This window comes from Melanostigma gelatinosum (genome assembly GCF_949748355.1).
Source record: "Melanostigma gelatinosum genome assembly, chromosome: 6".
In the NCBI taxonomy this organism is placed as follows: Eukaryota; Metazoa; Chordata; class Actinopteri; order Perciformes; family Zoarcidae; genus Melanostigma; species Melanostigma gelatinosum.
The window spans coordinates 19,595,580-19,618,386 of NC_136639.1; the positions used below are offsets into that span (position 1 = coordinate 19,595,580).

The 22,807-nt window shown below is 43.3% G+C and overlaps 3 protein-coding genes across 4 annotated transcripts; 1 reads left to right on the plus strand and 2 right to left on the minus strand.

The window, feature by feature from the left end:
- Window positions 1-244: 244 nt before the first annotated feature.
- plk2b (polo-like kinase 2b) lies at window positions 245-5,749 on the minus strand. The gene is made up of 14 exons (XM_079269968.1): window positions 5,550-5,749; window positions 5,348-5,455; window positions 5,121-5,237; window positions 4,703-4,832; window positions 4,294-4,477; window positions 3,888-4,086; window positions 3,630-3,777; window positions 3,323-3,417; window positions 2,878-3,010; window positions 2,587-2,667; window positions 2,103-2,262; window positions 1,711-1,840; window positions 1,444-1,554; window positions 245-1,238 (listed from the first exon to the last, which is right to left on the minus strand). The coding sequence occupies exons 1-14, from the start codon at window positions 5,733-5,735 to the stop codon at window positions 1,047-1,049; spliced, it is 1,974 nt and encodes a 657-aa protein (XP_079126094.1). The 5' UTR covers window positions 5,736-5,749; the 3' UTR covers window positions 245-1,046.
- Window positions 5,750-6,686: 937 nt separating this feature from the next.
- Window positions 6,687-11,167, minus strand: LOC306779184 (adenine nucleotide translocase lysine N-methyltransferase). Of its 2 annotated transcripts, none has more exons than XM_079270990.1 (6): window positions 11,125-11,167; window positions 9,735-9,917; window positions 8,274-8,378; window positions 7,961-8,101; window positions 7,655-7,705; window positions 6,687-7,540 (listed from the first exon to the last, which is right to left on the minus strand). In XM_079270990.1, the coding sequence occupies exons 2-6, from the start codon at window positions 9,900-9,902 to the stop codon at window positions 7,352-7,354; spliced, it is 654 nt and encodes a 217-aa protein (XP_079127116.1). In that variant the 5' UTR covers window positions 9,903-9,917; window positions 11,125-11,167; the 3' UTR covers window positions 6,687-7,351. The 2 variants fall into 2 exon arrangements, with proteins under 2 accessions (XP_079127116.1, XP_079127115.1); XM_079270989.1 differs by lacking the exon at window positions 11,125-11,167 and adding an exon at window positions 10,750-10,876.
- Window positions 11,168-12,363: 1,196 nt separating this feature from the next.
- rab3c (RAB3C, member RAS oncogene family) lies at window positions 12,364-22,675 on the plus strand. The gene is made up of 5 exons (XM_079270344.1): window positions 12,364-12,481; window positions 13,614-13,838; window positions 17,209-17,327; window positions 20,027-20,151; window positions 20,378-22,675. Exons 2-5 carry the CDS (start codon window positions 13,614-13,616, stop codon window positions 20,566-20,568), a joined length of 660 nt encoding a protein of 219 aa, XP_079126470.1. The 5' UTR covers window positions 12,364-12,481; the 3' UTR covers window positions 20,569-22,675.
- The last annotated feature ends 132 nt before the right edge of the window (window positions 22,676-22,807 follow it).

Sequence of the window (22,807 nt, forward strand, 5' to 3'; positions counted from 1 at the left end):
TTAGGCCGCATGCCACTATTAGGCCGTCTTCCCCCCCCCCCCCACCCCACTGTTCATTTTCATGTTTGTTAAATTGCACTTTAAAAAAGAAACCTCAACAACAAGCCTCTATTTTGAGGGAATACTCAGAAAATGTAATAGCAGTAAACAGTGAACAGCTTTTAGCAGACGGAGCTAATTATGCTTCTGAAAATAAATATGGGTACAATCAATGAGAAGTACTCAGGAGTAGTTCTTATTTTAGAAAATGCTCTTTATTATTAAATAAATAAATACTGCACCTTTTTTTTTTTATACACACAATAAGTTATTTAGGACATTTTCGACCATGATGATAATGGCTCTTAAGATACTTTAAGAATCCCTGGTAGTTTTTTTTGTTTTTAAAAAAAATGCAATTCTCTCCCTCTCATCATCCCACTGGTTCCCATCTCAATGTGCCATACTGTCCGTCATTAAAGAGAACAAATCACAGTTTTAAGAGTTAGTGTGATGTTACACCCCTCCCACACAAACAGCCAAACTCTGTAGCATCCACACGCATTAGCAAATCATTGTCTGCACTGCTGAGTTGGCTGTAACATACACTGTACATCATTTACAATATTCCACAGTCTAGCTCCGGTTACATTCAGAGCATCAGTTTATGGTTTGCCTCTATAAAACAGAATCAACTATACAATACATGTTTAAGCTGGTGCCAGCCCAGCGTTCGTCTTTCCCCCCCAAACAGCTGGGGTTCACATTCGTACCAACATACTCCATCTTTCCTCTTCTCCAACAATCAACATACAAATCAGCCCTTTGTCATCGTGCTACATTTCATTCCCCATTCCACAGAGTCTCTGCGCGTTACTATTTTGTTCCCCCCCCCGCACCTCTGCTGAGTCATGAAGGTGCAACAGTGTAGGAATGTTAATTCACGTTTCACAGGTCCAGTCTCAAACTGGTCCTTCCCACACAACTCTGGTCCCGCTGCAGCACTGCAGTAGCACACTGCGTAGATTTCTCTTGTGCAACGCCGTCCAAGGCGCATTATCGTAGGTTTAGCTGCACCTCTGCAGAAGCATGTTGAGGGAGTACACCATGCGTTCGCGCAGGTCGGTGGGGCATCCAGACGTCAGCAGCGAGCTGAGTTTGAAGGTTTTGGAGACTCTGTCCTCGTTGATGTACGTCAGCATGTACTCATCCCTCTGGCAACACAGGATGATCTTGGTGTGGTCGTGGTAAAAGTTGATCTTTGTAGATAATAAAATTTAAAAAAAAAGTTAATTTATTAGTTCATTCTCTATCAATTTTGGGCAAAAGACTATTGCAAGTTAACTTTTTTCTGATTTGATTTGTGGTCTAACCCTACTCTTCTGTTGATCGGTGTTGTGCACTGCACCTAAAACGTGTTGCTTTGAGCATGCCCAGCAACGGCTCTGTTTCCTGTGTGTTTACCTGGAAAGTGCCGTCGTTAAAGAGCATCATGAGGGCGCGGTCGGACTTGAGCCACTGCAGCAGGTAGAGTCTGGGCAAGTGTGCAGCCGTCATACTACCCAGGTCCCCGCCCTGAGAAAGCAAAAGAGTAACGCAGCAGGATTAGACAGGCTGCGACATGAAAAGATACCATCTCTGATGCTTCAGGGGATGGAAAGACAAAGACACATAATAGCAAGAGAGATATATTACATAAAGAGGAGTGGGTGAATAGAGAGATTTACTTACATCCATGAGGTTCTCCTCCATGTAGTGGGAAAAGTACTTGAGCACAGTCACCTGGCCCACAAAGTGTTCAGGAACCTCGCAAGTAGGGAAGACAGCGCGCTGGCCCAACTCTGCATAGTAATGGATGGTCCTGAAGAGAAGGAGATCAACACAGAGTTACACAACCACTCCGATAAACACGACATAAATGGAGCAAACACAGCTGGATTTCCTTGACATTCAAAAGCTGTTTGTATTCTTGACTGAAAATATTCCTCTTGCTTGAAAACAGTTAAGGTGATTCCCTCACCAAGTACTACAGCATGCTGAAAAAGGCCATGCCCATTATATGTAGTGACTAGTAGCTGTCAAACTGATGGTAGGGTGTGGTGAAAGCACAGAATGGAGCATACTTTCTGTCTGGCAGGAGGCTCATGTGGGTGCCGTTGTTGAAGAGAACTCCCACTGTGTAATCAGACAATTGGTAGCCAAAGCCGTACTTGTTGGAGTAGTCCACCCATTTAGTCACCCATTGAAGACTGCAGGTGTTGGAGACCTGAGGAATGTCGTCGGCTGCAAGGGGGGGGAACACAGAGGAGGAGGATTTGATTACAATTTAAAAAAGGAAGATTTAAAGAACAGACAACCTTGAGCTTGGAGCAAATGTGGGTGTGTCAACTAAATCAGGGAGTGCATCTTTAAGAAATGAAACATGGAGCATGAATCTACATGTTCTTTGGGAGTCCTTTGAGCGACATGTCTCTCTGTTTAGACGACTCAAGGTTCAGTGCAGGAAAAGAGCTTTAGTTGTATCGCGAAAGCTTTCAATGTGGAACCATCGGATCCACAATGTGTGCAGGTCATGGCTTTGAAAATCATTTCAACAGGTCGACTCACCTTTCGGCATATTCTCCAGACAGCCCCTCAACACGCTTGCAACGGTCTCAGCCACACTGCCTGTCGTGCTGTCTTCCAGGCCTTCAGGAGCAAACAGGGCGTCACTTAGCTTTATGTTACATTACAAGAAATAATTTTGCATTCCAGCCGTTACATCAAATCTCTATTTTCTTGTGTGTAGTTTACAGTTGAAGGTTAAAATGAAAAGGGTATTACATAACATCGATTCATGCCTGTGTGAGATCACTGGGCTGTATGCGTGTGTGTGTGAGTGAAACCTGGTGAGCTTACATTCGCTGCTGCTGCTGCAACTCCCCAGGCTCCCCCTGACGATGAGACGGATGGTGTCTCGCGTCGTCGGGGACTGGCTCTCCGTTGCTGTGCCAACGGGGCTCTCGGCAGATGGCGGAAGTAGACTTCCATTCTGACGGTGAGAAAACGGTGACGAAATGAGTTTCTTCTACTTCTTCCTACTATGACTAAGCAGTCACCCACGCCACGGATGCAAAGCTGAGGGCTTTAAAAAAGGTTGAAAAATAAGTGCTTTTAGTTTGCTTTGAAATTGTGCTGTTGTGACGTTTTAGTGCTGCATCAGAGTGACTCATTGGATTCTCCTCAACATGATATCTCATCCCCCCCGCCAATTTATTTAATGGCCGTATGAATAATGTGCCTGCAACACCACCTACACTCTTGTAAACATCCTTTTGTGTTGAATATTCATGCAATGTCTTACCTCAGAAATCTTTTTGCTCTGCTGTTGGCTGATGACAGTTCTCTCCAGGTCATGCTGCAGTTTGTAGATCTCCTCTTCCTCTTTGGTTAATTTATCTATCAAAGGCAATGACCACACAAACATATCAGGGCATGACCTCTTAACCAGCAGCTACATGAACTGACAGAGCAATAAAATGTGAATTGAGCTTGAAGTCGTCTTGTGAATTCTATTTAATGCTGCCTCTTGTAGCAACCACAATTGTGCAGAATGAAACATAACTGTGCCGGTGGCGTTTGAAGTGCTCAGAGGCTGATGCAACACTCACTCAGAGTCTCGTAGTATTTGACCTTGTCTCTCTTCCCCCCAAAGAGCGCAGCTGCAGCTTTCTTGAAGAAGCTCTTGGCGGGACTTGAGATGTGGAAATCTGGTGCTGAATGGCAACAGCTCGCCGGCAGACGCTCTGGACTGAAGCCCTGTGGGGAACGAAAGTGGGTCAGTGGTGGGAAGGGGGGGGGGGGGGGTCACTGTTATACTCCTACAGAGTGACATTTAGTGAGACAGACAGGCGGAAATAGAGTCTAACCTGTGCAAAGAAGTCGTGCCTCAGAATGTGGTCCAGGTTAGGTCGGTCCTCTGGGGTCTTGGCTAGCAGGCTGGTGATTAGCTGCTTAGACTGTGGCGACAGGGAGGAGGGCAGGGAATACCGCGCCTCTCTAATACACCTGTACGTCTCCTTCAGGTTGGTGGTTTCAAATGGTGGTCTGCCCAACAGCATGGTGTACCTGGAGCAGGATGGAGGGCAAAAGTGAGCAGAGTTCTATCACTAAAGACAAGTGACTAGGCTAAACAGGAATGGACAAGTCCACGGAATTTGATGCCAATGTGTATTTTTGAACTGATTATTATTATCAGACTGTCATTCAATAATAATTTAGATATAGTTACTAAACCATTTAAGCATCTAATGGTGAATTTACAGTTCTACTCACATGACACAGCCTAGAGCCCAGATGTCTGATTCACAGCCGTGGCCCTGCTTGTTGAGCACCTCTGGCGACAGGTAGTTGGGAGTTCCGCAGATCGTCTTCCTCCGGTTTCCCGCTGGCTCCAACTTGGCAGCCAGACCAAAGTCCCCGACCTTCAGCTCCATCGACTCACTCACAAAGAAGTTCCCTGTGGGGAAGAAAGGGGATGTGATGATGAGCAATTGATATTCACCCAAGGATCAAAGGCTAAATATTGCACAGATCCCTTGATAAACTGATTACAGAGAAAGAAGTGGGTTCGTATGAGAAAGGAAAAAAAAGAGATATCTCCCCTGTACAGAATGCAGCGATACAATTGTGCACAAAGCGTCTCAGCACTGTAGCGTGTCACTGCTGTGTAAAGATTCCTTACCTAGTTTCAGGTCTCTGTGAAGGATCTCTTGTTCATGCAGGTACTTTAGTCCAGATACAATCTGTCTTAGATAATAGCGCACCTCTGGCTCAGTAAGCACTTTGCGAGCCTTCAGGATGTGGGCCAACGACTGCAAAAAGACATAATGTAGAGAGGAAATGATTAAATGAAATTCCTCGAGTCTAATGATTCTAGAAATACAAATTTTCCACTGAAGAAAACCTCAAAAAAGTGAATTATCCTTCATGTAAAAACACTGTAGGGAGATGTGGATTTGCTGCACAATACAATTAAAACCGAAGTATTTTACAGTGGGGACAGACTGAGTGCTGCCTCGTTAACTTTAGGTGCAATGCAGGTGTTATCCAAATGTAAAAGTACGGTACGGACACTTAAGTATGTGACAAACAGCACTTACTTTTCGACTGCAGTATTCCAACAGGATGTAGATGTTCTCCTTGTCCTCAAAATGGTGATAAAAGTGCACAATGTGCTTGTGGTGCAGCGCTCGGTGCAGCTCAATTTCTCGGTCAATCTAGCAGAGGAAGGCACAACATGGTCACGATTGCAACTAAAGGCAATTTTGTGAGAATGTGCTGTCTAACCACACCAGTGCGCACAGGCACCGGAGCCGTGCGCGCTTACCTTCTCTCGTTGGTGAGGTTTGGAGACGCGTGCATGCGGGATGATTTTGGCTGCGTAAACTTTGCTGGTGGAGAGGTCGGTCATCTCATAGCATTTTGCAAACCCTCCCTGGAAAGAGGAAAAACACTGTTAACATGCTGAGTCTTCAGGTTACAAGGACCCCCCCCAAAGAAAGCGACTACATATTATATGCTCGCGCTACCTTTCCCAAAACTTTTCCACGGCAGTAGCACTTCCCCGTGGCCGGGTCATTGATTATCCTGGCCATCTCCGAGGGCGCACTGCGCTCATCCACTCTCTTTCGCCGAGGATCGCTCGACCTCTGCGTCGCCTCACACATGCTGCTGCTGTTTGTCTGTTGGGGCCCGATATTTCTCTGTACTTCCATTAGAGGTGGTTTTGTCGTCCCGCACTCAGAATGCAGCCCGGAGCCCGTCTCTGAGTTTTTATAGTCTGGCACCCACCCCACCCGGCTGTCTGCCGCCCTCTCTCTGGCGTCACGGTGTGAAACGCGAGCATGAGGTCTTCCTTCTATTGATTACCGAGCATGTACACGGGTGTTGATGATGACACGGACAGGAAATCAAAAGGGGCCTGTGGATTCTGCTATTTAAACACGTGTAAAGATATAAATGATTATTTGCATCACCAGCCGCCATACACACAAAACAATCATGTTCTATAATTTACCTATTTTGTTTGAGAAATCCAGGCACGTGAATGGGCCTTTTACATTTTGGTGCAACATAGAATTGAAGGCGTTAGAAGTCCGATGCGTTTGGTCAATAAAATAGCCACCAATGCAGAGGATAAACATGATCTGTATTCCATTCAGGCTTACCTCACCCTGTGGTTTTACACCAAAACTCACTTTGGAGCACTAGCACCCTCAGCTGGAGATGTTGAGTACCATTTAAGGTCCAGTTCAGGTTACAAACTGTTCTGCCTTTCCTTTACCAAAGACGAAGTGAATACTGTATTGCAACTGACATGTGAGACGTCATCATGCAGTGGTATGAAAGGTTGTAGAGGTGGAATATTTGTGTTGTAGCTCGCAGCTGCAGGTATATTTGAATGACTTATGGACTATTAGAAAAATGACAGTGTCATCAGTGATGTGTAATACAGAGAACAGTTTCCTCCACTAAGGCTGCACAATCCCCCAAATTCATTTGCTTAACAAAACATTTTAGTGTGAATCGGTACAGATGAAATCACAGGCATACATTGTTCATGAGAAAATATGGCAAACATGCTGTATCTCGCTGTGTTAATATGATTTTAATATGAATCAAAAAGAAATCTCTTGTTCATTGGCAAATGGCCTGACTTTCCAGCACATTTTACGAAATCTCTCGTTTTACTGCTAACAGACAACAGACAGTTCTCAGGCTAAACTGTCTTTTGTCAGGTGACACATACTGTAATTAAAAACGTGTTTGTGTCTAACAAAAGGTGGCTTTCTAAAGATAGATAGAATGAATCTCAGCACGGCCTTGGGCTGGAAACATATTCCCTTCTTGAATAAACACAACATATGCATCTACAACCCATCAAAAGCAAAGTGAGACAAAAACATTGACCTCAAAATCCCTCCTGACATTAACAAAGAGGTGCATTAGTGTTGATGAGGAGGTAACGTTAATTATAGTGGAAGTGCTTTTAGAAAGAGCTCTACAGTCACATTCTAGATAGTGGTGCATGATGGTGCAACAAGATTGTCAGTATAAAATGCAAAGGCGCAGGCTGTGCAAAGATTGAACAAATACTGCAGGGGATAAGTGATGTCAAAATCAACCTGACATCCTGCTTAGTGAGAGTCCATCTCATCCTTGCAATGTTCAAAGACATCTTTAAAAAGTGTCCCTTCTGCTCAGTGATCGTAACGGGCATGTATCCCCAATTGATTTCCCTAAAGTGTGTCTGATTACCTGCTAAAATGTGTTGTCTTTCTGTTTAGTGCTGTTGAGGACAGAGCTAGAAAACAACACAAAAAACTGTGACTTAATGGAGCACTGTTTTCGGGATGTTTCTCAGATGTGAGCGCACAGTGCTGATGTCATAAGAAAAAGTCTGGTCAAGACCGGAGCCGAAGGCCGACTTTTGTGGCCAGTCGGGGAAAGGAAAACGACTGGCGATGACACGGGCGTCATCAGGAAGCTCTTTCAACAGCTTCTCACCCAGCACCTCCATCTGTAAACCAATCGCAAAAGATGAAATCAGTAACTTAGTGAACAAGTGATATGTATGCTACTCATATATATATATACAAATACATAAATAATTCTTCATCAGAGGAAAACTCACCACTCCTGGAGCAAGGAAAGCAGTCACATTGTTGTATGTAGATAAATCAGTCTACGAACGAAGATAGGGTCATTTACTTTTTTTTTTATTATAGTTTATTTTTTAACTATGTTTTAACTATGTTTTAACTATGTTTTAACTATGTTTTAACCATGCTTTTTACTATGTTTTTACCATGTACTGGCTCTGTGGCATTTTTTTAAATGAAAAGTGCGTTACAAATAAAATGCATTATTATTATTATTATTGTTATTACCTATATTTGATAAGGCGTGAGGACCGCAATAATTGTTCTTCAGGTATTACCTTCCAGAAGTCTTTTTTAACAAAGGTTGCCTGGCTGGAGGGCACTCCTGCCCAGAGGGCCTTGCTCTTGGCACAGGCCACTAGAATGGAGTTGATCTCAAACCCTGTGCACTGGAAACCAGCCGAAGAGGCCGCAAACACCTGGAAAATCAAATCTGGTGATGTAATATAAACTACACACACACATAGCACAATCAGATTAAAAACACCTGGAATTCAAACCATGAAACACCTGGTTTCAGGGGTCAGATTTTCCCTTCAGTTATTGGCCACAAATGAATGTTTTTTTGTGAAACGATTGCAGCTCACTCACCACTCTTCCATCTCCTGACCCCAGATCTGCTAAGCGACCTGTTCGTCCCTCAAGCAGCTGCATAATGTTCAGTGTCTGGACTTTACTGGAGGGCAAATAAGGAACCTGGACCACAGTACAAACATATAGTGAGTCAATACAAGTCACAATACGAGTCTCTTTGATGTGTTTTTTTGACAGTCCCCCTATAAACAAGTTATACTGAAAGGGAGAACTACAACTTCAAATAAAATGTAAAGTTATTCAGACCTCAGCATAGTAATCACGACACTACAGCAACAGGAATTATTGATTTTTCATGTGAAAACATATCTCTGCATCTGGTTCATATTACATTTACTTCTGTTAACAACTGTAAAGTCTTCTGAGTGTTGTGACATTGAATCTGATCTCCCACTCGCTGTCAGTGGAACAACATCTGTCTGAATGATGAATTCTGCAGGGCTGTCTCCCGTCTCTAGCTGTGATGAACAGGGTTTAATCTGTGATCATTAGGGGTGTAACGGTTCACAAAACTCACGGTTGGGTTCGGTACGATACAGTGGAGCCACGGTTCGGTACGTTTCGGTACAGTAGAAAACTATAAATGCCAGAGAAATGTACTTGATTTTTAAATATATTTCTTCATTACAACTAACATCATGAAGTGATTCTTTGACTTTGAACAATGATGGAACTATACCTGAGTGACCCATCTTCTGGGGTGTCTTCTTAGCAACACATAAGCATAAAAAACAAAAACTGCTCCTTAATGTTATCCAGTATTGTTACTTACATCTTGCTTACATCTTGTATTGTTACTTACATCTTTTTTATTTTATTTATTTATTTATTATTCAAACGTATTCGGTTCATCATGCGTACCGAACCGTGAGCCTCGTACCGAACGGTTCAATATGAATACGCGTATCGTTACACCCCTAGTGATCATGTAAAATGTCCTTCTCCGACAGCATGTTTTATGTGAGATTTAACTGGCAGAATAAAAATAAAAGCATCATGTCATCAATTAAATAAACACAGGTCAGATATATGTTAATTATAAACGCAAAAGCAATTACATGTTGATCATATGTTTCAGGTATTAGTATTAGCTTTAAAACGGCTTCTTTTTACACAAACATTCAGATTCTCCATGCAACAACATATGTCTTCAGAATCACCGACTTCTGATGATCTGCTCATGGTGATCATGTTTTCCTCTTCATCTTGCACCGACAGTGAACAAAAGTAGTACATGATCCATTATGCTACAACAATGGACAAAATGCACTTTAGACTGACGTACTGTAGAAGATGGTGCAGTTCTCCGTAAAACACAATGACAAAAGCGAATTATTGTTAAAGTGCAAATCATGCTCTGTCTTGGCTTTCACACAAACCTGCAGCATTTGGTAATGGAAAGAGTGGCGAGAAGGCAAAGCATGCAGGTAAAAATCAGATAAGGGAAATCTCAAGCACCTTCAGGTTCCATGGGATTTTGCGAAATCCAGGCACAGCAAACATCCTCCATACTCCATACAGGCCTGTGAGCAGAGCAGCTGTGCAGGCAGTCAGGACAGGATGGGGTCTGCTGGTGGGACCGACCCTGCCAGAGTCTTGAAGAATAACATCAATGGAGTCCTCCATTGCAAACTATCACCTCTATGGTTAAAAGAAATACAGCAAATAAGAGGAGAGATAACTGCAGCCTGTATAAAAGGCTTCCTGGAAGGAATAATCTCTGAAGAACTCTGAAGAAGATATTGGATGATTGAGGTCCAAGCCGATATTGATATGTGATGATTTTAAAAAGTGGACAACAATATATCATCAGATATTCTTTTCTTTCAACATGAAGACATTACATAAACATTTTTGATAGGGATTGTTCTTTGTTGTGACACTTTTGTTGTGCTCATTAATGTCTCTTTCTGTCAATTGAAAGAAACATGTAAACAAATAAACTCATTTGGAATTCAGCACCTTTAATTAGTGGCCAACACACACACAGAAAACTACCAAACTAATGTATCGGTCGACCTCGAAAATGTTCTGTGGATACACAAAATGTAATGTTTTTGGTCGTTTATGTAAAGAAACTAGTCACAATCTAGATTTCCTCCTGTCTATGCTTCCATGAAAGATGAATGATTGGAGTAGCCCGCATTAAGGTCTTTATCGAATCCCGTCTGCAGTTTAAAGTCTCGATATGTATTTATTGCATGAAATAAATAATTCTGTAAACACTTTTGTCATATTTCCAGCTGCTGAATTTCATTTGGAAATCTGTGACTTTTAAATAGTTTGGACCAATCTGGCTGGATGACCTTCCGTGTTGAGGAACTCAGCAGTCAGTGTAAAGTTGCGGAATGCAAACAATCATACAGTCTCCTGTTGTAAATAGATACACCTCACTTCAGTATCGGGAGGTCAATAGGCTTATAAAGCAGCAGAAAGTTGAGGTTCTGCCAATATAGCCTTTGTTAATCATTACCACAGAGCAGCCTTTCCAACAGCAGATGGTGCCACAGCGGCCTTTTCTCACGTCGACACCTTCTAGAAAACTGTTGTTTACTCCGCTCAGGTCATGGATTGAACCGACAGCCCTGCTCACTAAACGCTTGTATTCTCGAAAAGAGGAGCTGAGCAGATCCACCACTGTAAATGATTTAAAAAAGGCTTTGAAAACATGCCAACAGATTTTTCACGATTTCTGATTTTGGACGAAACAAAAAAAAAAATCAAAAGCCAACGGACGATTAACTGACCTACTTTAGGAGCAACATACACGCACATAGCGGACATCGTTGGCACATTTGGAAAGTTATACCACACAATCTGGGGAAACAGACGTGTTTGTGCAGCCTACCTGACCCGCCCCCTCTCTGCTGCGCACTCAGCAGCCTGCCGACACATATCCTCCAGTTAAAGGGCAGTCAGTCCGCACGATGTGCCACCCTGTGAGTTCATCCACGCCCTATCAGCTGCCTGCTCACTCGCTGATTTAAAGCTCCTGACAGATAGGGCCTGGACTTGTATTCGAGTTGTAGTCCACGCATATGTAATGTCTGTTGGGTCTGACTGTGATGCTTCTTAGCGCACGGTGTCGGCTCCATGGTCTACAATTAGGAGGTGGTTACTTAAAGGCTGAATAATTGCTGGTATGAGCCTGTTGGTCCTCTCCTCATGATGTCGATGGAGCAGTTTTGCATTTGCCCCATTTCAAATTGATTATGCAGGGCTTGTAATAAAAGAGGGCCGACGTCATTACAATTGCAAAGATGCCAATTTGTTACACTTCCGCCGCGGCCTCACCCTGCACTTGCTCCCATTGAAAAGGCCCACAATAATAATATGTATCCATTCATCCACCACTCAGGCCTCTCTTTATTTGCTCTGCCGCTTGGTCTCTGGACGGAGCTGGCTGCATGGGGGGGGGGGGGGGGGGCAAGGCAGACCAGAGTGACGCAAAAGGAGAGGCCATTATATTTGCTTAAAAATATACTGCCCAGTTTCGAGTTTATAAAGGGCTACTGGGGGGGGGGGGGGGGGGGGTTATAACAGACACACAATGGACTTGTACGGGAAGGTAAGATGCATGATTTCATTGTAACGCTATGGAGAGAGAGAGAGAGAGAGAGAGAGAGAGAGAGAGAGAGAGAGAGAGAGAGAGAGAGCGCATCACACGATGAAACCGTCTCACAGCAGTGAGAACAAATGTTTCCAGTTTTACTGCAGTTTAATTGTAGTCTCTCTCTTGCAATGTGTGGCGCGTCTGTCGGCGACGTCTGATGCTTATTGCAGCACGAACTACAGAGCTTTCCCTGCGCTTCCGCGGTAAATCGCACAGCTGCTGACAGCTGTGCCGCGCTGCATGCTGGGTAATGCAGTCGAAACCCGACTTTTGACGCCCCTCTCGGACTCTGCGCTGATGCCGTGATAATAAAAACTACAACCCCCCCATCCCTCTTCGGCCAGGTGACGTCACAGACACGCATGACGCGCACTTTCCTCTGCTCGTGCTCATCTCACGCGAGCCAGCTCAGGGGCGCGTGCCACAATATCCGAAGCGGAGGGGACAGCTCCCAGGTGCTGAAATTGGCTCCAGAGAGAAAGAGAGACACGGGGGGAAGAAAATCAACGGCTGCGTTAGACTCGCATACAAAAAACAACCGTGTTCTGCAAAACAGGGGCAGATACAGATAGAGCCGAGGCCTTCAAAACAGGTTTGTCCACACAATGTCTTTAACGCGTTTCATTTATGAATAGTTATGGAGAATAATTTAATTAATTCATAAAATGACCTCGTGCCCAGAATAGCTCGTCTAGCATTAGCTGGCATGCAGCTCCCTGCTTTAACTGCATCGTGTAATTACATATCAGATGGCTGCTTCTATCGTGGTGTGTGCAGCATTGCACTGATTATTTCAAAGCGGTGTCCTTGCAAATACTGCCTCGGTGTTAGGTTTCTTTTTTTTTGTTGGTGGTTTTTTTCATACGCGGAAGCGACCAGAAACCGCGGGCGCAGGATGTGCAGGATGGAGGTCCGGCATCTTTTATAAGCAGATGGGCTACAGGAGATCTCATTTGGCATATGAGCGCTGTGGCTTTGTCAAAACCTTCACCTTGGAGCAATGATGACTGTGCTCTTGACATCCTGCTCGTAGTACTCGTGTCCTCTCTGGTCGCTGACTGCTAACAGCTTGCAGCGGAAATACTCGGTGTAGATGCGTTGTTAAGGTGGAAAATACTTGTTTATTGTACAACAGTAGGTCACAACAGTTTTAATATGGAAGAAGATTCACTGGCTGGTGAAATTTGAGTGTATTACTCGTAGGAAAGCTCTTAAGTCAAATCAAAACATCACACTCACATTTTAACTGGGATGTAAAATTCTTGTTTGACTTGTTTTGCTCCAATACATTATAGGTGTATTTTGCCAAGTAATTAAAAAATGCTGCATGTGATTTGTATTCATGAGATCTTTAAGTGGTAACGGTAATAACATCATTATAATAATCCCTTGACTGAATCATTTTGGCATTACAGAATACAAAGTCAGCTCTTTAAATCCTGGTTATCTAATACTCATCAATACAACAGCTTGCTGCGTTGGTCATGCTGGTTTGCCTGACACAGCCTTCTGTCACCTCTGATCTGTGGCCTGAAGAGCAAGTGTGTACTACACTACTGTGTGCAGCATCTAGAGTCATCTTGAAAACAAATCATGAGTTTCTTATTAGTTGGGTTCACATCCGCTGTGCGTCACAGCTCTGAAAAGCTTCACAGTAACTCAAGGTGAAGCTCTTAATTTATTCTTCTCAGCGTCTCTCATGTTTGTTTGTTTGTTTTTTGCAGATGGCTGCCACTCAGGATGCCAAAGGGAAGGGAGAGGGAGGGGACCAAAACTTTGACTATATGTTCAAGCTGCTGATCATCGGCAACAGCAGCGTGGGCAAAACGTCTTTCCTGTTCCGCTACGCTGACGACGCCTTCACTTCGGCCTTCGTCAGCACAGTGGGCATTGACTTCAAAGTAAAGACGGTCTACAAGAATGACAAGAGGATCAAACTGCAGATCTGGGTATGACATATTAAGATATTAGCATTGAACATTTACCAAATGTTTGGTTCCGGACCAAACCAGATGAAACAATTTGAATATGGCCGTCAAAGATATCCTGTATTTGCTTATCTTGCACTCCTTGGCTGGTCAACACAGGATGGTGACCTACTTATTTGCTGTTTACACTTGAAGGACCTGCTTTCTGTCTAATCTGTCTATTTAAAGGCAAATAGAATATGATTATAATCTAATGATGGTAATTTATAGAAGGCAGAAATATGCATTTCTAGACCACAAACCAGCAGCATACAACAAGCTGTAACAGTGTTTTTCCTTTCATGTCTTGGTTTCATGGTTTCATGGTTGTCATGTCAACCATGCACACATTTCAATTTAATTCAGTTAAATCCAGAGCATTTGCATGTTACAGTAGGTGTGTGGAAGAAATCTGTTGACTGTTGTCCTCCAAGGTCTCCTGGGGGACTATCTAAGGGGGGCAGGGGCTCCCCGGAGCCGCCCTGCCCCCTCATTCCTCTCCGTCCTTGTGTTCATGTAGACTGTGCCCAGAGCCCACCGTCTCCTGACCCCTGCCCGTATCTTTCTACATAGATCAATATGTTTCAAGGTCTGTGACAGGTTGTGACTTGATGCCTGCTTGGTCCTACGGGATCACCTATGCATTAATTCAATTTAGTCACGTTTTTTGGACAGATCATGCTTGCTTGATATGCTTGGACGCACTTCCCTTTTCATCTCTTGATGTTTGCATTATGTTATATGTACTTCAGTCAAAGTACAGAATGTACATTTGAAGCTAATCTTATTTCTTGTACCATCTCGGGTTTCTAGGTAGAGATAAACGATAATAAAGGACTTTGACGTCATCTCAAGCAATCTTTTAAAAGATCAATATACACAAAATAGGACCATTTCACTCATAAAGTGAGGTTTTTCACCCTCCTAAATACGCCATTTTTATAATACTAGTGTTTGAATTTCAGCGTCTCAATTCACAACTGTAAAACTCAACCCGCTCTTTAATCGTTAGAAACATGTGGCACATCAGCTGTGTTTTTTAATTAATTGAAGGAAGCTTCAGGAGATGCTACACTGTGTTTTATGTTCAACACTCCACGATGTAAGTATGGCGACAGATGGAAGTCTCAACATTACTGACAAGAGACTAGTAAGTGTTTGTTTGGCATACGGCGGGGAAGAACACAGAAGCAACACCTTCCTCAGAATGTGTGTGAAACTGAAGAATGTCTGAGGCTGTTTAATGAGTAGTTCATCTGAGCTGTTGAAGCAGATTATCTTGTAACTCCACTGAGAGAGATAAAAGTTCCTCTCTTTCTCTCTATTTCTTTTTTCTTTTTTTTACCATTTTCTTCTGTGTGCTTCACCAAATGGCAACGTTCCTTCAGAGGGTTGAGTCTCTCTTGTCATAACTGCTGTCTTTTGCAGCAATTAGCCACCTCCCGGCATTTGGTGTTTGCTAAACACACAGACAGACAAAGAAGAAGCTCTCCAGCAGGATGTAAAAACTATAGATTTGAACAGTCAAATGACTAGAAAATTAATTGGCAAATCGGGATGATGTGTTTTCATGATTAGCAAAGACAAGCATATTTAGAGATGAAAGACAATATTGCCCTTGCATCTAAATTAATTGGTCTGATTTTTAAGTTGGGCTCAAAGAGAGATGACTTACAGTAAGTAGCCATTTAAGGTGATAGCTATTGTCTGATGTGGCAGTCGCACCATGCATCTGCTGAGAGATAAAAGTACCAAAATGCATCCGAGTCATCCCAGCTGTTTTATTAGGCTGAAGTGAATGAAGCACATCGGCGAGCGTTGCCAAGATGGACCTCATAAAACACTTAAAACTCACTTTAGTGAATCAAGACGAGTTCAGGCGCGTGTCAGCCGCCGCTCACTGCCTCTCCACTTGAAGCAGTCAGCTTCTTGGATTGATTTATGGTGAGCCGCAGACCAGAAGCAAAGCTTTTCAAGGAGCTCCAATTCACGGGACTCAGCATTTATTATTTTCTTTCCCTGTCGTGCTCTGTCTTTTTAAGTGAGAACAAGCAAAGCGGCTCACTGAAATAGCCTGGAAATGCAAAGGTCATTGCCAAGCACTCGGAAAATAATCAATACGCTACTGAAATGTCCGAGCCTCAGAGCTCAGAAAGAAAGACTGAAGTAAAAACATTCAGATGACTTGTACTGTTTCAGGAATTGGTACTCGCACAATGACAGTAGAAATCCCCGAAAACATATTTGTCTTTCTTTTTATGCTATTTTAACACACTAGCTCCTGACATTAAAGCTGCACACATCCACATGCATGTTTTTGGGTGTTATTGTAAACCCACAATAGGTCCTAGCTGTGCCGTGTGGAAGCTGGGCCTGCTGTGAGCTCTGTCTCTGTGGAGTGAAGGTCAGCACTGCCCTCTGGCTATAACAGGCACACTGTTGCAGCCATGTGCAGGCTGACAGAAAGCAACACCACTGTGGCAAATATGATCCAGTGCTGCCTGTCGAGCTTCTGTTTTAACAAAGAGCCAAGTGGAGCAGCCAGAAGTGCTCCATCATGATTCACAGACTTTGTTGTGGGTGGAACCACAGCACAGTAAACATACAGTAGAAACAGGAGGGACATCATTGGGCTTGAGTATCATATAATGTACCGTAAAAACAACAAATCGACACTTCTGTGAACAAACAAAAAATATTCCTGAGCTCACACTCTCTCCTCATGGACACACAGAAGAGCTTCATCTGTCTGCATTGGGAGCCATTGACATCTCGTTGCAAAGGCTGCAGTGGCCACATGTTTCCAGGGCAATCTGTGTACAACGTGCTGCTCCTCGAATGCCGTGTAATCACTCGCCTGCTTTGCCTCGGAGCAATTTTGTTCAGTCTTATCATGAACAGCAAGCACTTTCCCAATGTTGAAATCATTTTTATTGCTATTTTTAGCCCTTTTTTCTCAGAAATGCATGCCATGAGCTGAGCTCTGAATACTGCACCACCGAGTGTGTAACACAGCTGAGGAGAGGAAGGAATCAATCACATCAGCCTAAATGGACTTTGCTGTTTTTGGCATCTTGTCAATGCAAAGCCAGTGAGGCAGTTAGCCCAATGATTATGTCCACACCACAAACACAACAAACATCGCCATACGTAAACGTAGAAAATAGAAGAGTAGATCCTCTGTCATCTGTGCTCAGATTGTAGCTGAAGAATCATTTAGTATGCATACTTAGCTGCAGGAACAATAATGCACATGACTTCACATTTACCATTATAGACTCGCATTTGTGCTGTGCAGCATCGTGTCCAAAGTTGGCTAATGTCAATGCTCAATCATGCTTTCTGTGTGTAGGACACAGCCGGCCAGGAGCGCTACAGGACCATCACCACCGCCTACTACCGCGGGGCCATGGGCTTCATCCTAATGTACGACATCACCAACGAGGAGTCCTTCGGCGCTGTGCAGGACTGGTGAGTCGCCCCGAGCTCTTTTGGAGTCAATGTTGGGTCGTTTTGGACAATTCTTTAATGCAGATGTCGTCTCTCGTCCGATCTCTTCCTGTGTGTTGGACTGAATATTTATGAGCCTCAGATCAACGGAGAAAAAAAGGGCTTCCTGTTTGTCGCCATCATGCAATCCGTCCTGCACACTCAATATTGTACATGTTTCTATCCCTAGAGTATTGTCTCGCTCTCATGTTTGACAGTGTTGTTGTGTGGTGTTGCATGTGTGCATCGTGGTCAGAGCTTGGAGATCGAGGGGAAACTTGTCATGGTCATGGCTCTCGCCCATTCATGAGTCATAGAAGCGTCTGCAGGCAGAGGAGCAGCTCTGAGCCGAGCCCAAATGTCACTTGACTTGTGGATGATGCATTGGTGTCTAAAACAGGACTTGCAAGGCGACGTTCGGAATGGCTGCAGAAACCAGGTTTCTGGGTTGGGATTCTTGCTCTAGAAACAAACGCGTTGTCATCGGCACAAACAGTGCAGCACACGCCGAGGAATTTCAGCTCTGCCAATCAGATATAAATGTGTGTTTGATTTACATTCTGACGATGTTCCTCCTTATAACGCGACACTCCAGAGGTGTTTTCATCTTATTTACACCCTGCTGGTCTGCGGTTATCTCTGTCTGCCAGCCCAAAGACATCTCGCGAGTACAGAATGATTTTGTTGTTGTTGTTCTTTTAAGAAAAAATTGTGAATCATCATAGTGATATTCTCATGATGTTAGCGTTTCAGCTGCAAGGATAAGATGATATAACTCACACAGACGTGATATAGATTGGGGTATTTTTGCAGTTGACCCTTGGCCTGCATGCCGCGTGGCTTGCACCCATTGTAGGACTATGACAATCACTATTAAGGTCAGTGTCTGCTTGGCCCTCGTCACTTAGCGAGCAGCACTTGACAGCTGCTTTAGGAAGCACTTGTCATGGCTAAAGCAGCTGCATTTAAAGTGCGCACATATTAAAGCCATGGTGTTCAACTGAGATGCTGCACTATTATCAGCATGACTGGTGTTGAAATAGATTTCCAGTCATTAAGAAAAAACAAGGCTTTCTTGTGAGGTCAGAGCCGGACACACCTGTTGTTCTGTTAAGGCCCGTCTGACACTTTGATGGAATACTGCAGTCTGAGCACTGGCTGTGATGGGTATGGTAATGAATGGAGCCAAGTGTGTCAGTGGAGAGTTTTACCTGTGAGCTGACGTACCCGACTGTGCACAAATCACTCCACTGTACACACAGGAAGAGGCTCGTTCTTTTACCCTTCATACAACCAGAATCCCCCCCCCCTTTTTTTTCTTGCTTTTGCCACAGGCTTAATCCCACATTGTCTTTCCCTTGTTCCTTGTGACAATGTTGTAGGAAAAAAAAAGAGGCTGCCATGGCAACAGCTCCTTCCCCAACGGTGGCTGAATTAAGCTCGTGACGTGCTCATTTCCTGCCCGTGACAGAGACAAAACAGGGAAATATTGTAATGCTGACATCAAATGGACTTGAAAGAAATCATGCAAATTAATTACACAAACCAATTTATTACAGCAACCATCTCAAAGGATGTGCGTGTACCTTCCAATTATCCTTTCTCTGTTCTCCAGAGGCTACGTTGTTGAAAATGCACCGGTAAACGTACAGACCTTTTATAGCCTGCACACGCAGCGCTGTTTAACTGGATGCAAACACAAATGTTTATTCTGTCAGTGAATATTATCAGCAGTTGGCTTCAAAATGACCCACATCTGAACCGCTAACAAGTCCGAACCAGACAGAGAGAGAGGAGGAGTGCCAACATCATGCTGCTCTCTCTCTCTCTCTCTCTCTCTCTCTCTCTCTCTCTCTCTCTCTCTCTCTCCAGTCTTCTTACTGGCTCTTTCTCGAGTGATTTCAGCCTGTGTGTTAGCTGCCCTACTTTTAGTCAGACTGCAACACCACAGGAGATATTTGTTCCCGAAATGCCTCCTCAAAGTGCTTTGAGAACAAGCACCTCTCTGATTCACAGTCAATTTTCTGAAATTGTCATTGTTATCGCGCCGGAACATCACAATCTTTGATGAAAATCATTTTCCTTGCTTTAAGGCGAAAGACACAGAGCTCAAATTCCCATTTGCAAGCTGTGTGCATCTTCGGTATAGTTAGCCATTATTTAGTAACAAACCAGTTTTCCCCATATGCCATGTCAGAGACTATAACTTTTCCCCGTGTAGCTTTAATATCCAGCAGGCTGTGTGTGGCACGTACGATTAATAGCTTACCAATCAGAAGTTAGCAGGAGCCGAAGAACAAATCCAAAGGAAAGGATGCAAAGTATCACACATGTCAATGCCAGATAGCTAGAAAATACCAAGCGATAACCTACGTCTGAGTAATAGTGCTTACATGTGTTCAGCACAGACCGGTAATTGACCGACTTTTGCACGGCTGCTGACAGTGACTCAAGTGTTTCATGATGCCAAACGCACGGTGATGTAATCGCTGCTCATGACTGGTCCAAACGGGGAAACAAACTTGACATCATGTCCTTCGCTCTGCAAACTTTCAGGATCCCGTCCAGTAAAAAGTGGCACAAAGACAATCCTGACAAGTTGTTGTAAAATTCAGCATCAGCATTTATTTGACTGTGGATGCTTTGACAAAAAAAAAAAATGTTTTTCTGATTATGCGCAGGTCAACTCAGATAAAAACCTACTCGTGGGATAATGCACAGGTGGTGCTGGCTGGAAATAAGTGTGATATGGAAGAGGAGAGAGTGGTCTCAGTGGACAACGGCAGACTGCTGGCAGAACAGCTGGGTAAGTCTTGGAGCAACATTCAAGCCTTTATGTTTTTTGGCCTTTTTTCACTTGCCAGTGCTTTTGTTACCTTTTCGGATATTATCCTACTGCTACATAGAAGCAGCTTTCATCAGCAGCAATACCTCTCAAAGCTTGTCCTAAAAATGTAACAGTAAATATGTGTCATACGCTGGTTGTCTTGTCTCCTCCTGTTCTCATGTTGCTAACTCTCCCTCTTTCCAAGGTTTCGAATTCTTCGAGACCAGCGCCAAGGACAACGTCAACGTGAAGCAGACCTTTGAACGTCTCGTCGACCTCATTTGCGACAAGATGTCCGAGAGCTTGGACTCGGATCCGGCCGTCACCACAGGAGCTCCCACTGCCAAACTCACAGACAGCGCTCCGCCCCTCCAGCAGCCTGGATGCAACTGTTAGTGACTGATGTCAGGAAGCGAAAAGGGGGGTCCTGTAAGGTGGTAGAGTGTGCAGAGTTTTATTCTCCCTTATCACTCCTGCTAGTGCTGCTTTCTCTGGACTACAGTTCAAACCCTGTTTAGTGGTAGAATTACAAAATGCCGTCGTACTATCTCTCAACTTTATCACCTTATATCAAATAACCAGACAAACACATGGCTATTGTAAGCTGTTTGACATTACAGGATATCCAAAACGTAGAGACACCATATTCTCATTCCTCAGCTAGTTAGTATGGTCATAAACCAAGTATGTTCGATAAAGCTGGAAATAGTCCATAGACATGATGTACAGTTAGTCCTTAAGACCTTTAAAAATCTTTAAGACCGAGAATAATTATATAATGAGAGATAGAGTAAGTGAGTGCTTTGACTTTTATTTTTTTGTACAGTATGTATTTTCCTTTTATAGGATTATTTTGTCTCCTAAAGCTGCCAAATCTATGATTTAGTGCACTAAAGGATGTAGCGGCTTTCTTTCGTGTAGTGAGTGTGTGGCTGTTGTGTGACTGTACAGTAAGTGTGTGTGTGGGTTTGCACGAGTGTGAGTATTATGTGACAAATGAGTGAAACTCTGTCATCGAAAAAAGGTCGTCTACCTTGGATAAAAAAAAAAGAGTGGCCTTTTAGCATCTCCAACACGGCCTCCGTACGTTCCTCTGTCTTGCTTTACTTTTGGAATGAATCCAGTATGTGTAATGTTGATGTGAGTACTATTCTACATTTGCTGTCTGTTGATGTGTGATTTCTCTGATTCTCTGAAGTATATCTGTAATTCTTAAAAGCAACTACTTCTATGTGCTTAGCCTCTAAGATGACCCTTTATAGTTTAATGCGATGAGCATGCTGCCAAAAAGTCAATCATATGTGCTGTTTTATCTCAAGATAGAACCGAAACATCCTCAACTCCACATGATAGCAACGATCCAGCATTTCATTCAAGACAAATCGCACACTGACAAGGCACAGTACAGTGTGTGATATATAACAAGTGATCAGCTCTGGCATGGAATAAACAGCCATATAAAAAAGAAAAAAAAGTTTCATTCAGCATGCTACAATTTCACGTTTGTGCTATAAAAGAATTCCCTCCTGAAAGAACATGATAGATAGTAGTGGTCTTAATGATAACTCAAGCCCATATAATATACAAGTTGTAGCCCCTTTTAAAATCCAGAAAGCCTTTCAGTTCTGCAAAAACGTTTGTGCCAAAACAATACAATTCCTTTTGCATCGTCAGTCGTTTGTTGCATAGTTGAATTTAAAAAAAACAAAATATTGCATGAAGCCAGTCCTGACTTATCGATGTAGATTTATATAATAAGAAATAAGATAGTGTATATATATATATCACTCTGTGTTACAGATTTAGACGCATCGTCATAGCACTTGCTGTGAGATGCAATGGGCCAATAAGTGCAATATTTTATGAATGAAACCCTGTACATAGTTTCTCCTGTCCTCGAGTACTATGACTCTATCTGCAGTATGTGAGCGACAGTTTGGTCAGAATGGCTGTGAAACTGATGTACAATCTCTGAAGAAAAGCGCGTGTGTGTGCGTGCGTGCGCGCGTGTGTGTGTGTACCTGCCATGTTGAACAGACAAATGACGTAATATAGTGTATTGTTTGTGTATACCTTTTGTACAAATGTATTCACGTACTATATGCTGTTCCTGCTAACTGTTGGGTGTTGATTGATCTCGTATTATCATGTCAAAATGCAGTGTTATTGTGAACGATAGTCAGGGGGGTTACTTAGGCCATGCCATACTGTTGTAAATCCAAGAAAAGGGATAGACCCTGCTCATACGTGTGTACACGTTCTTTGTGCGTGTGCACCCGTGTATGTGTGTGATATTATGTTTGTATGCTAGTAGCCATGAAATAAATTATTGTATTGATCTCCAGTCCAGATTCATTTGATAGAGGAATAGCTATGTGGCCGTGGCCTGACAGTCACTCTGGTCAAATGTCATTGTAGAACAGTATGACTTTACATATTACTGAATATATTTGTTTCTCAAGAGTGCAAGCAAAGTAAGAAGTATGTTTTTGAGATTATAGGAAATAAATCAAATTCTATCAGTGGGTCTCTGTGTTCTCTCTCTCTATCTCTCTCTGCTGACTACAGAGAAGCATGGCGGAGGGATTGCCCTCTGAACCGCAGGTCCGCTCTGCTCTGCTGCTGTAATTCTTGT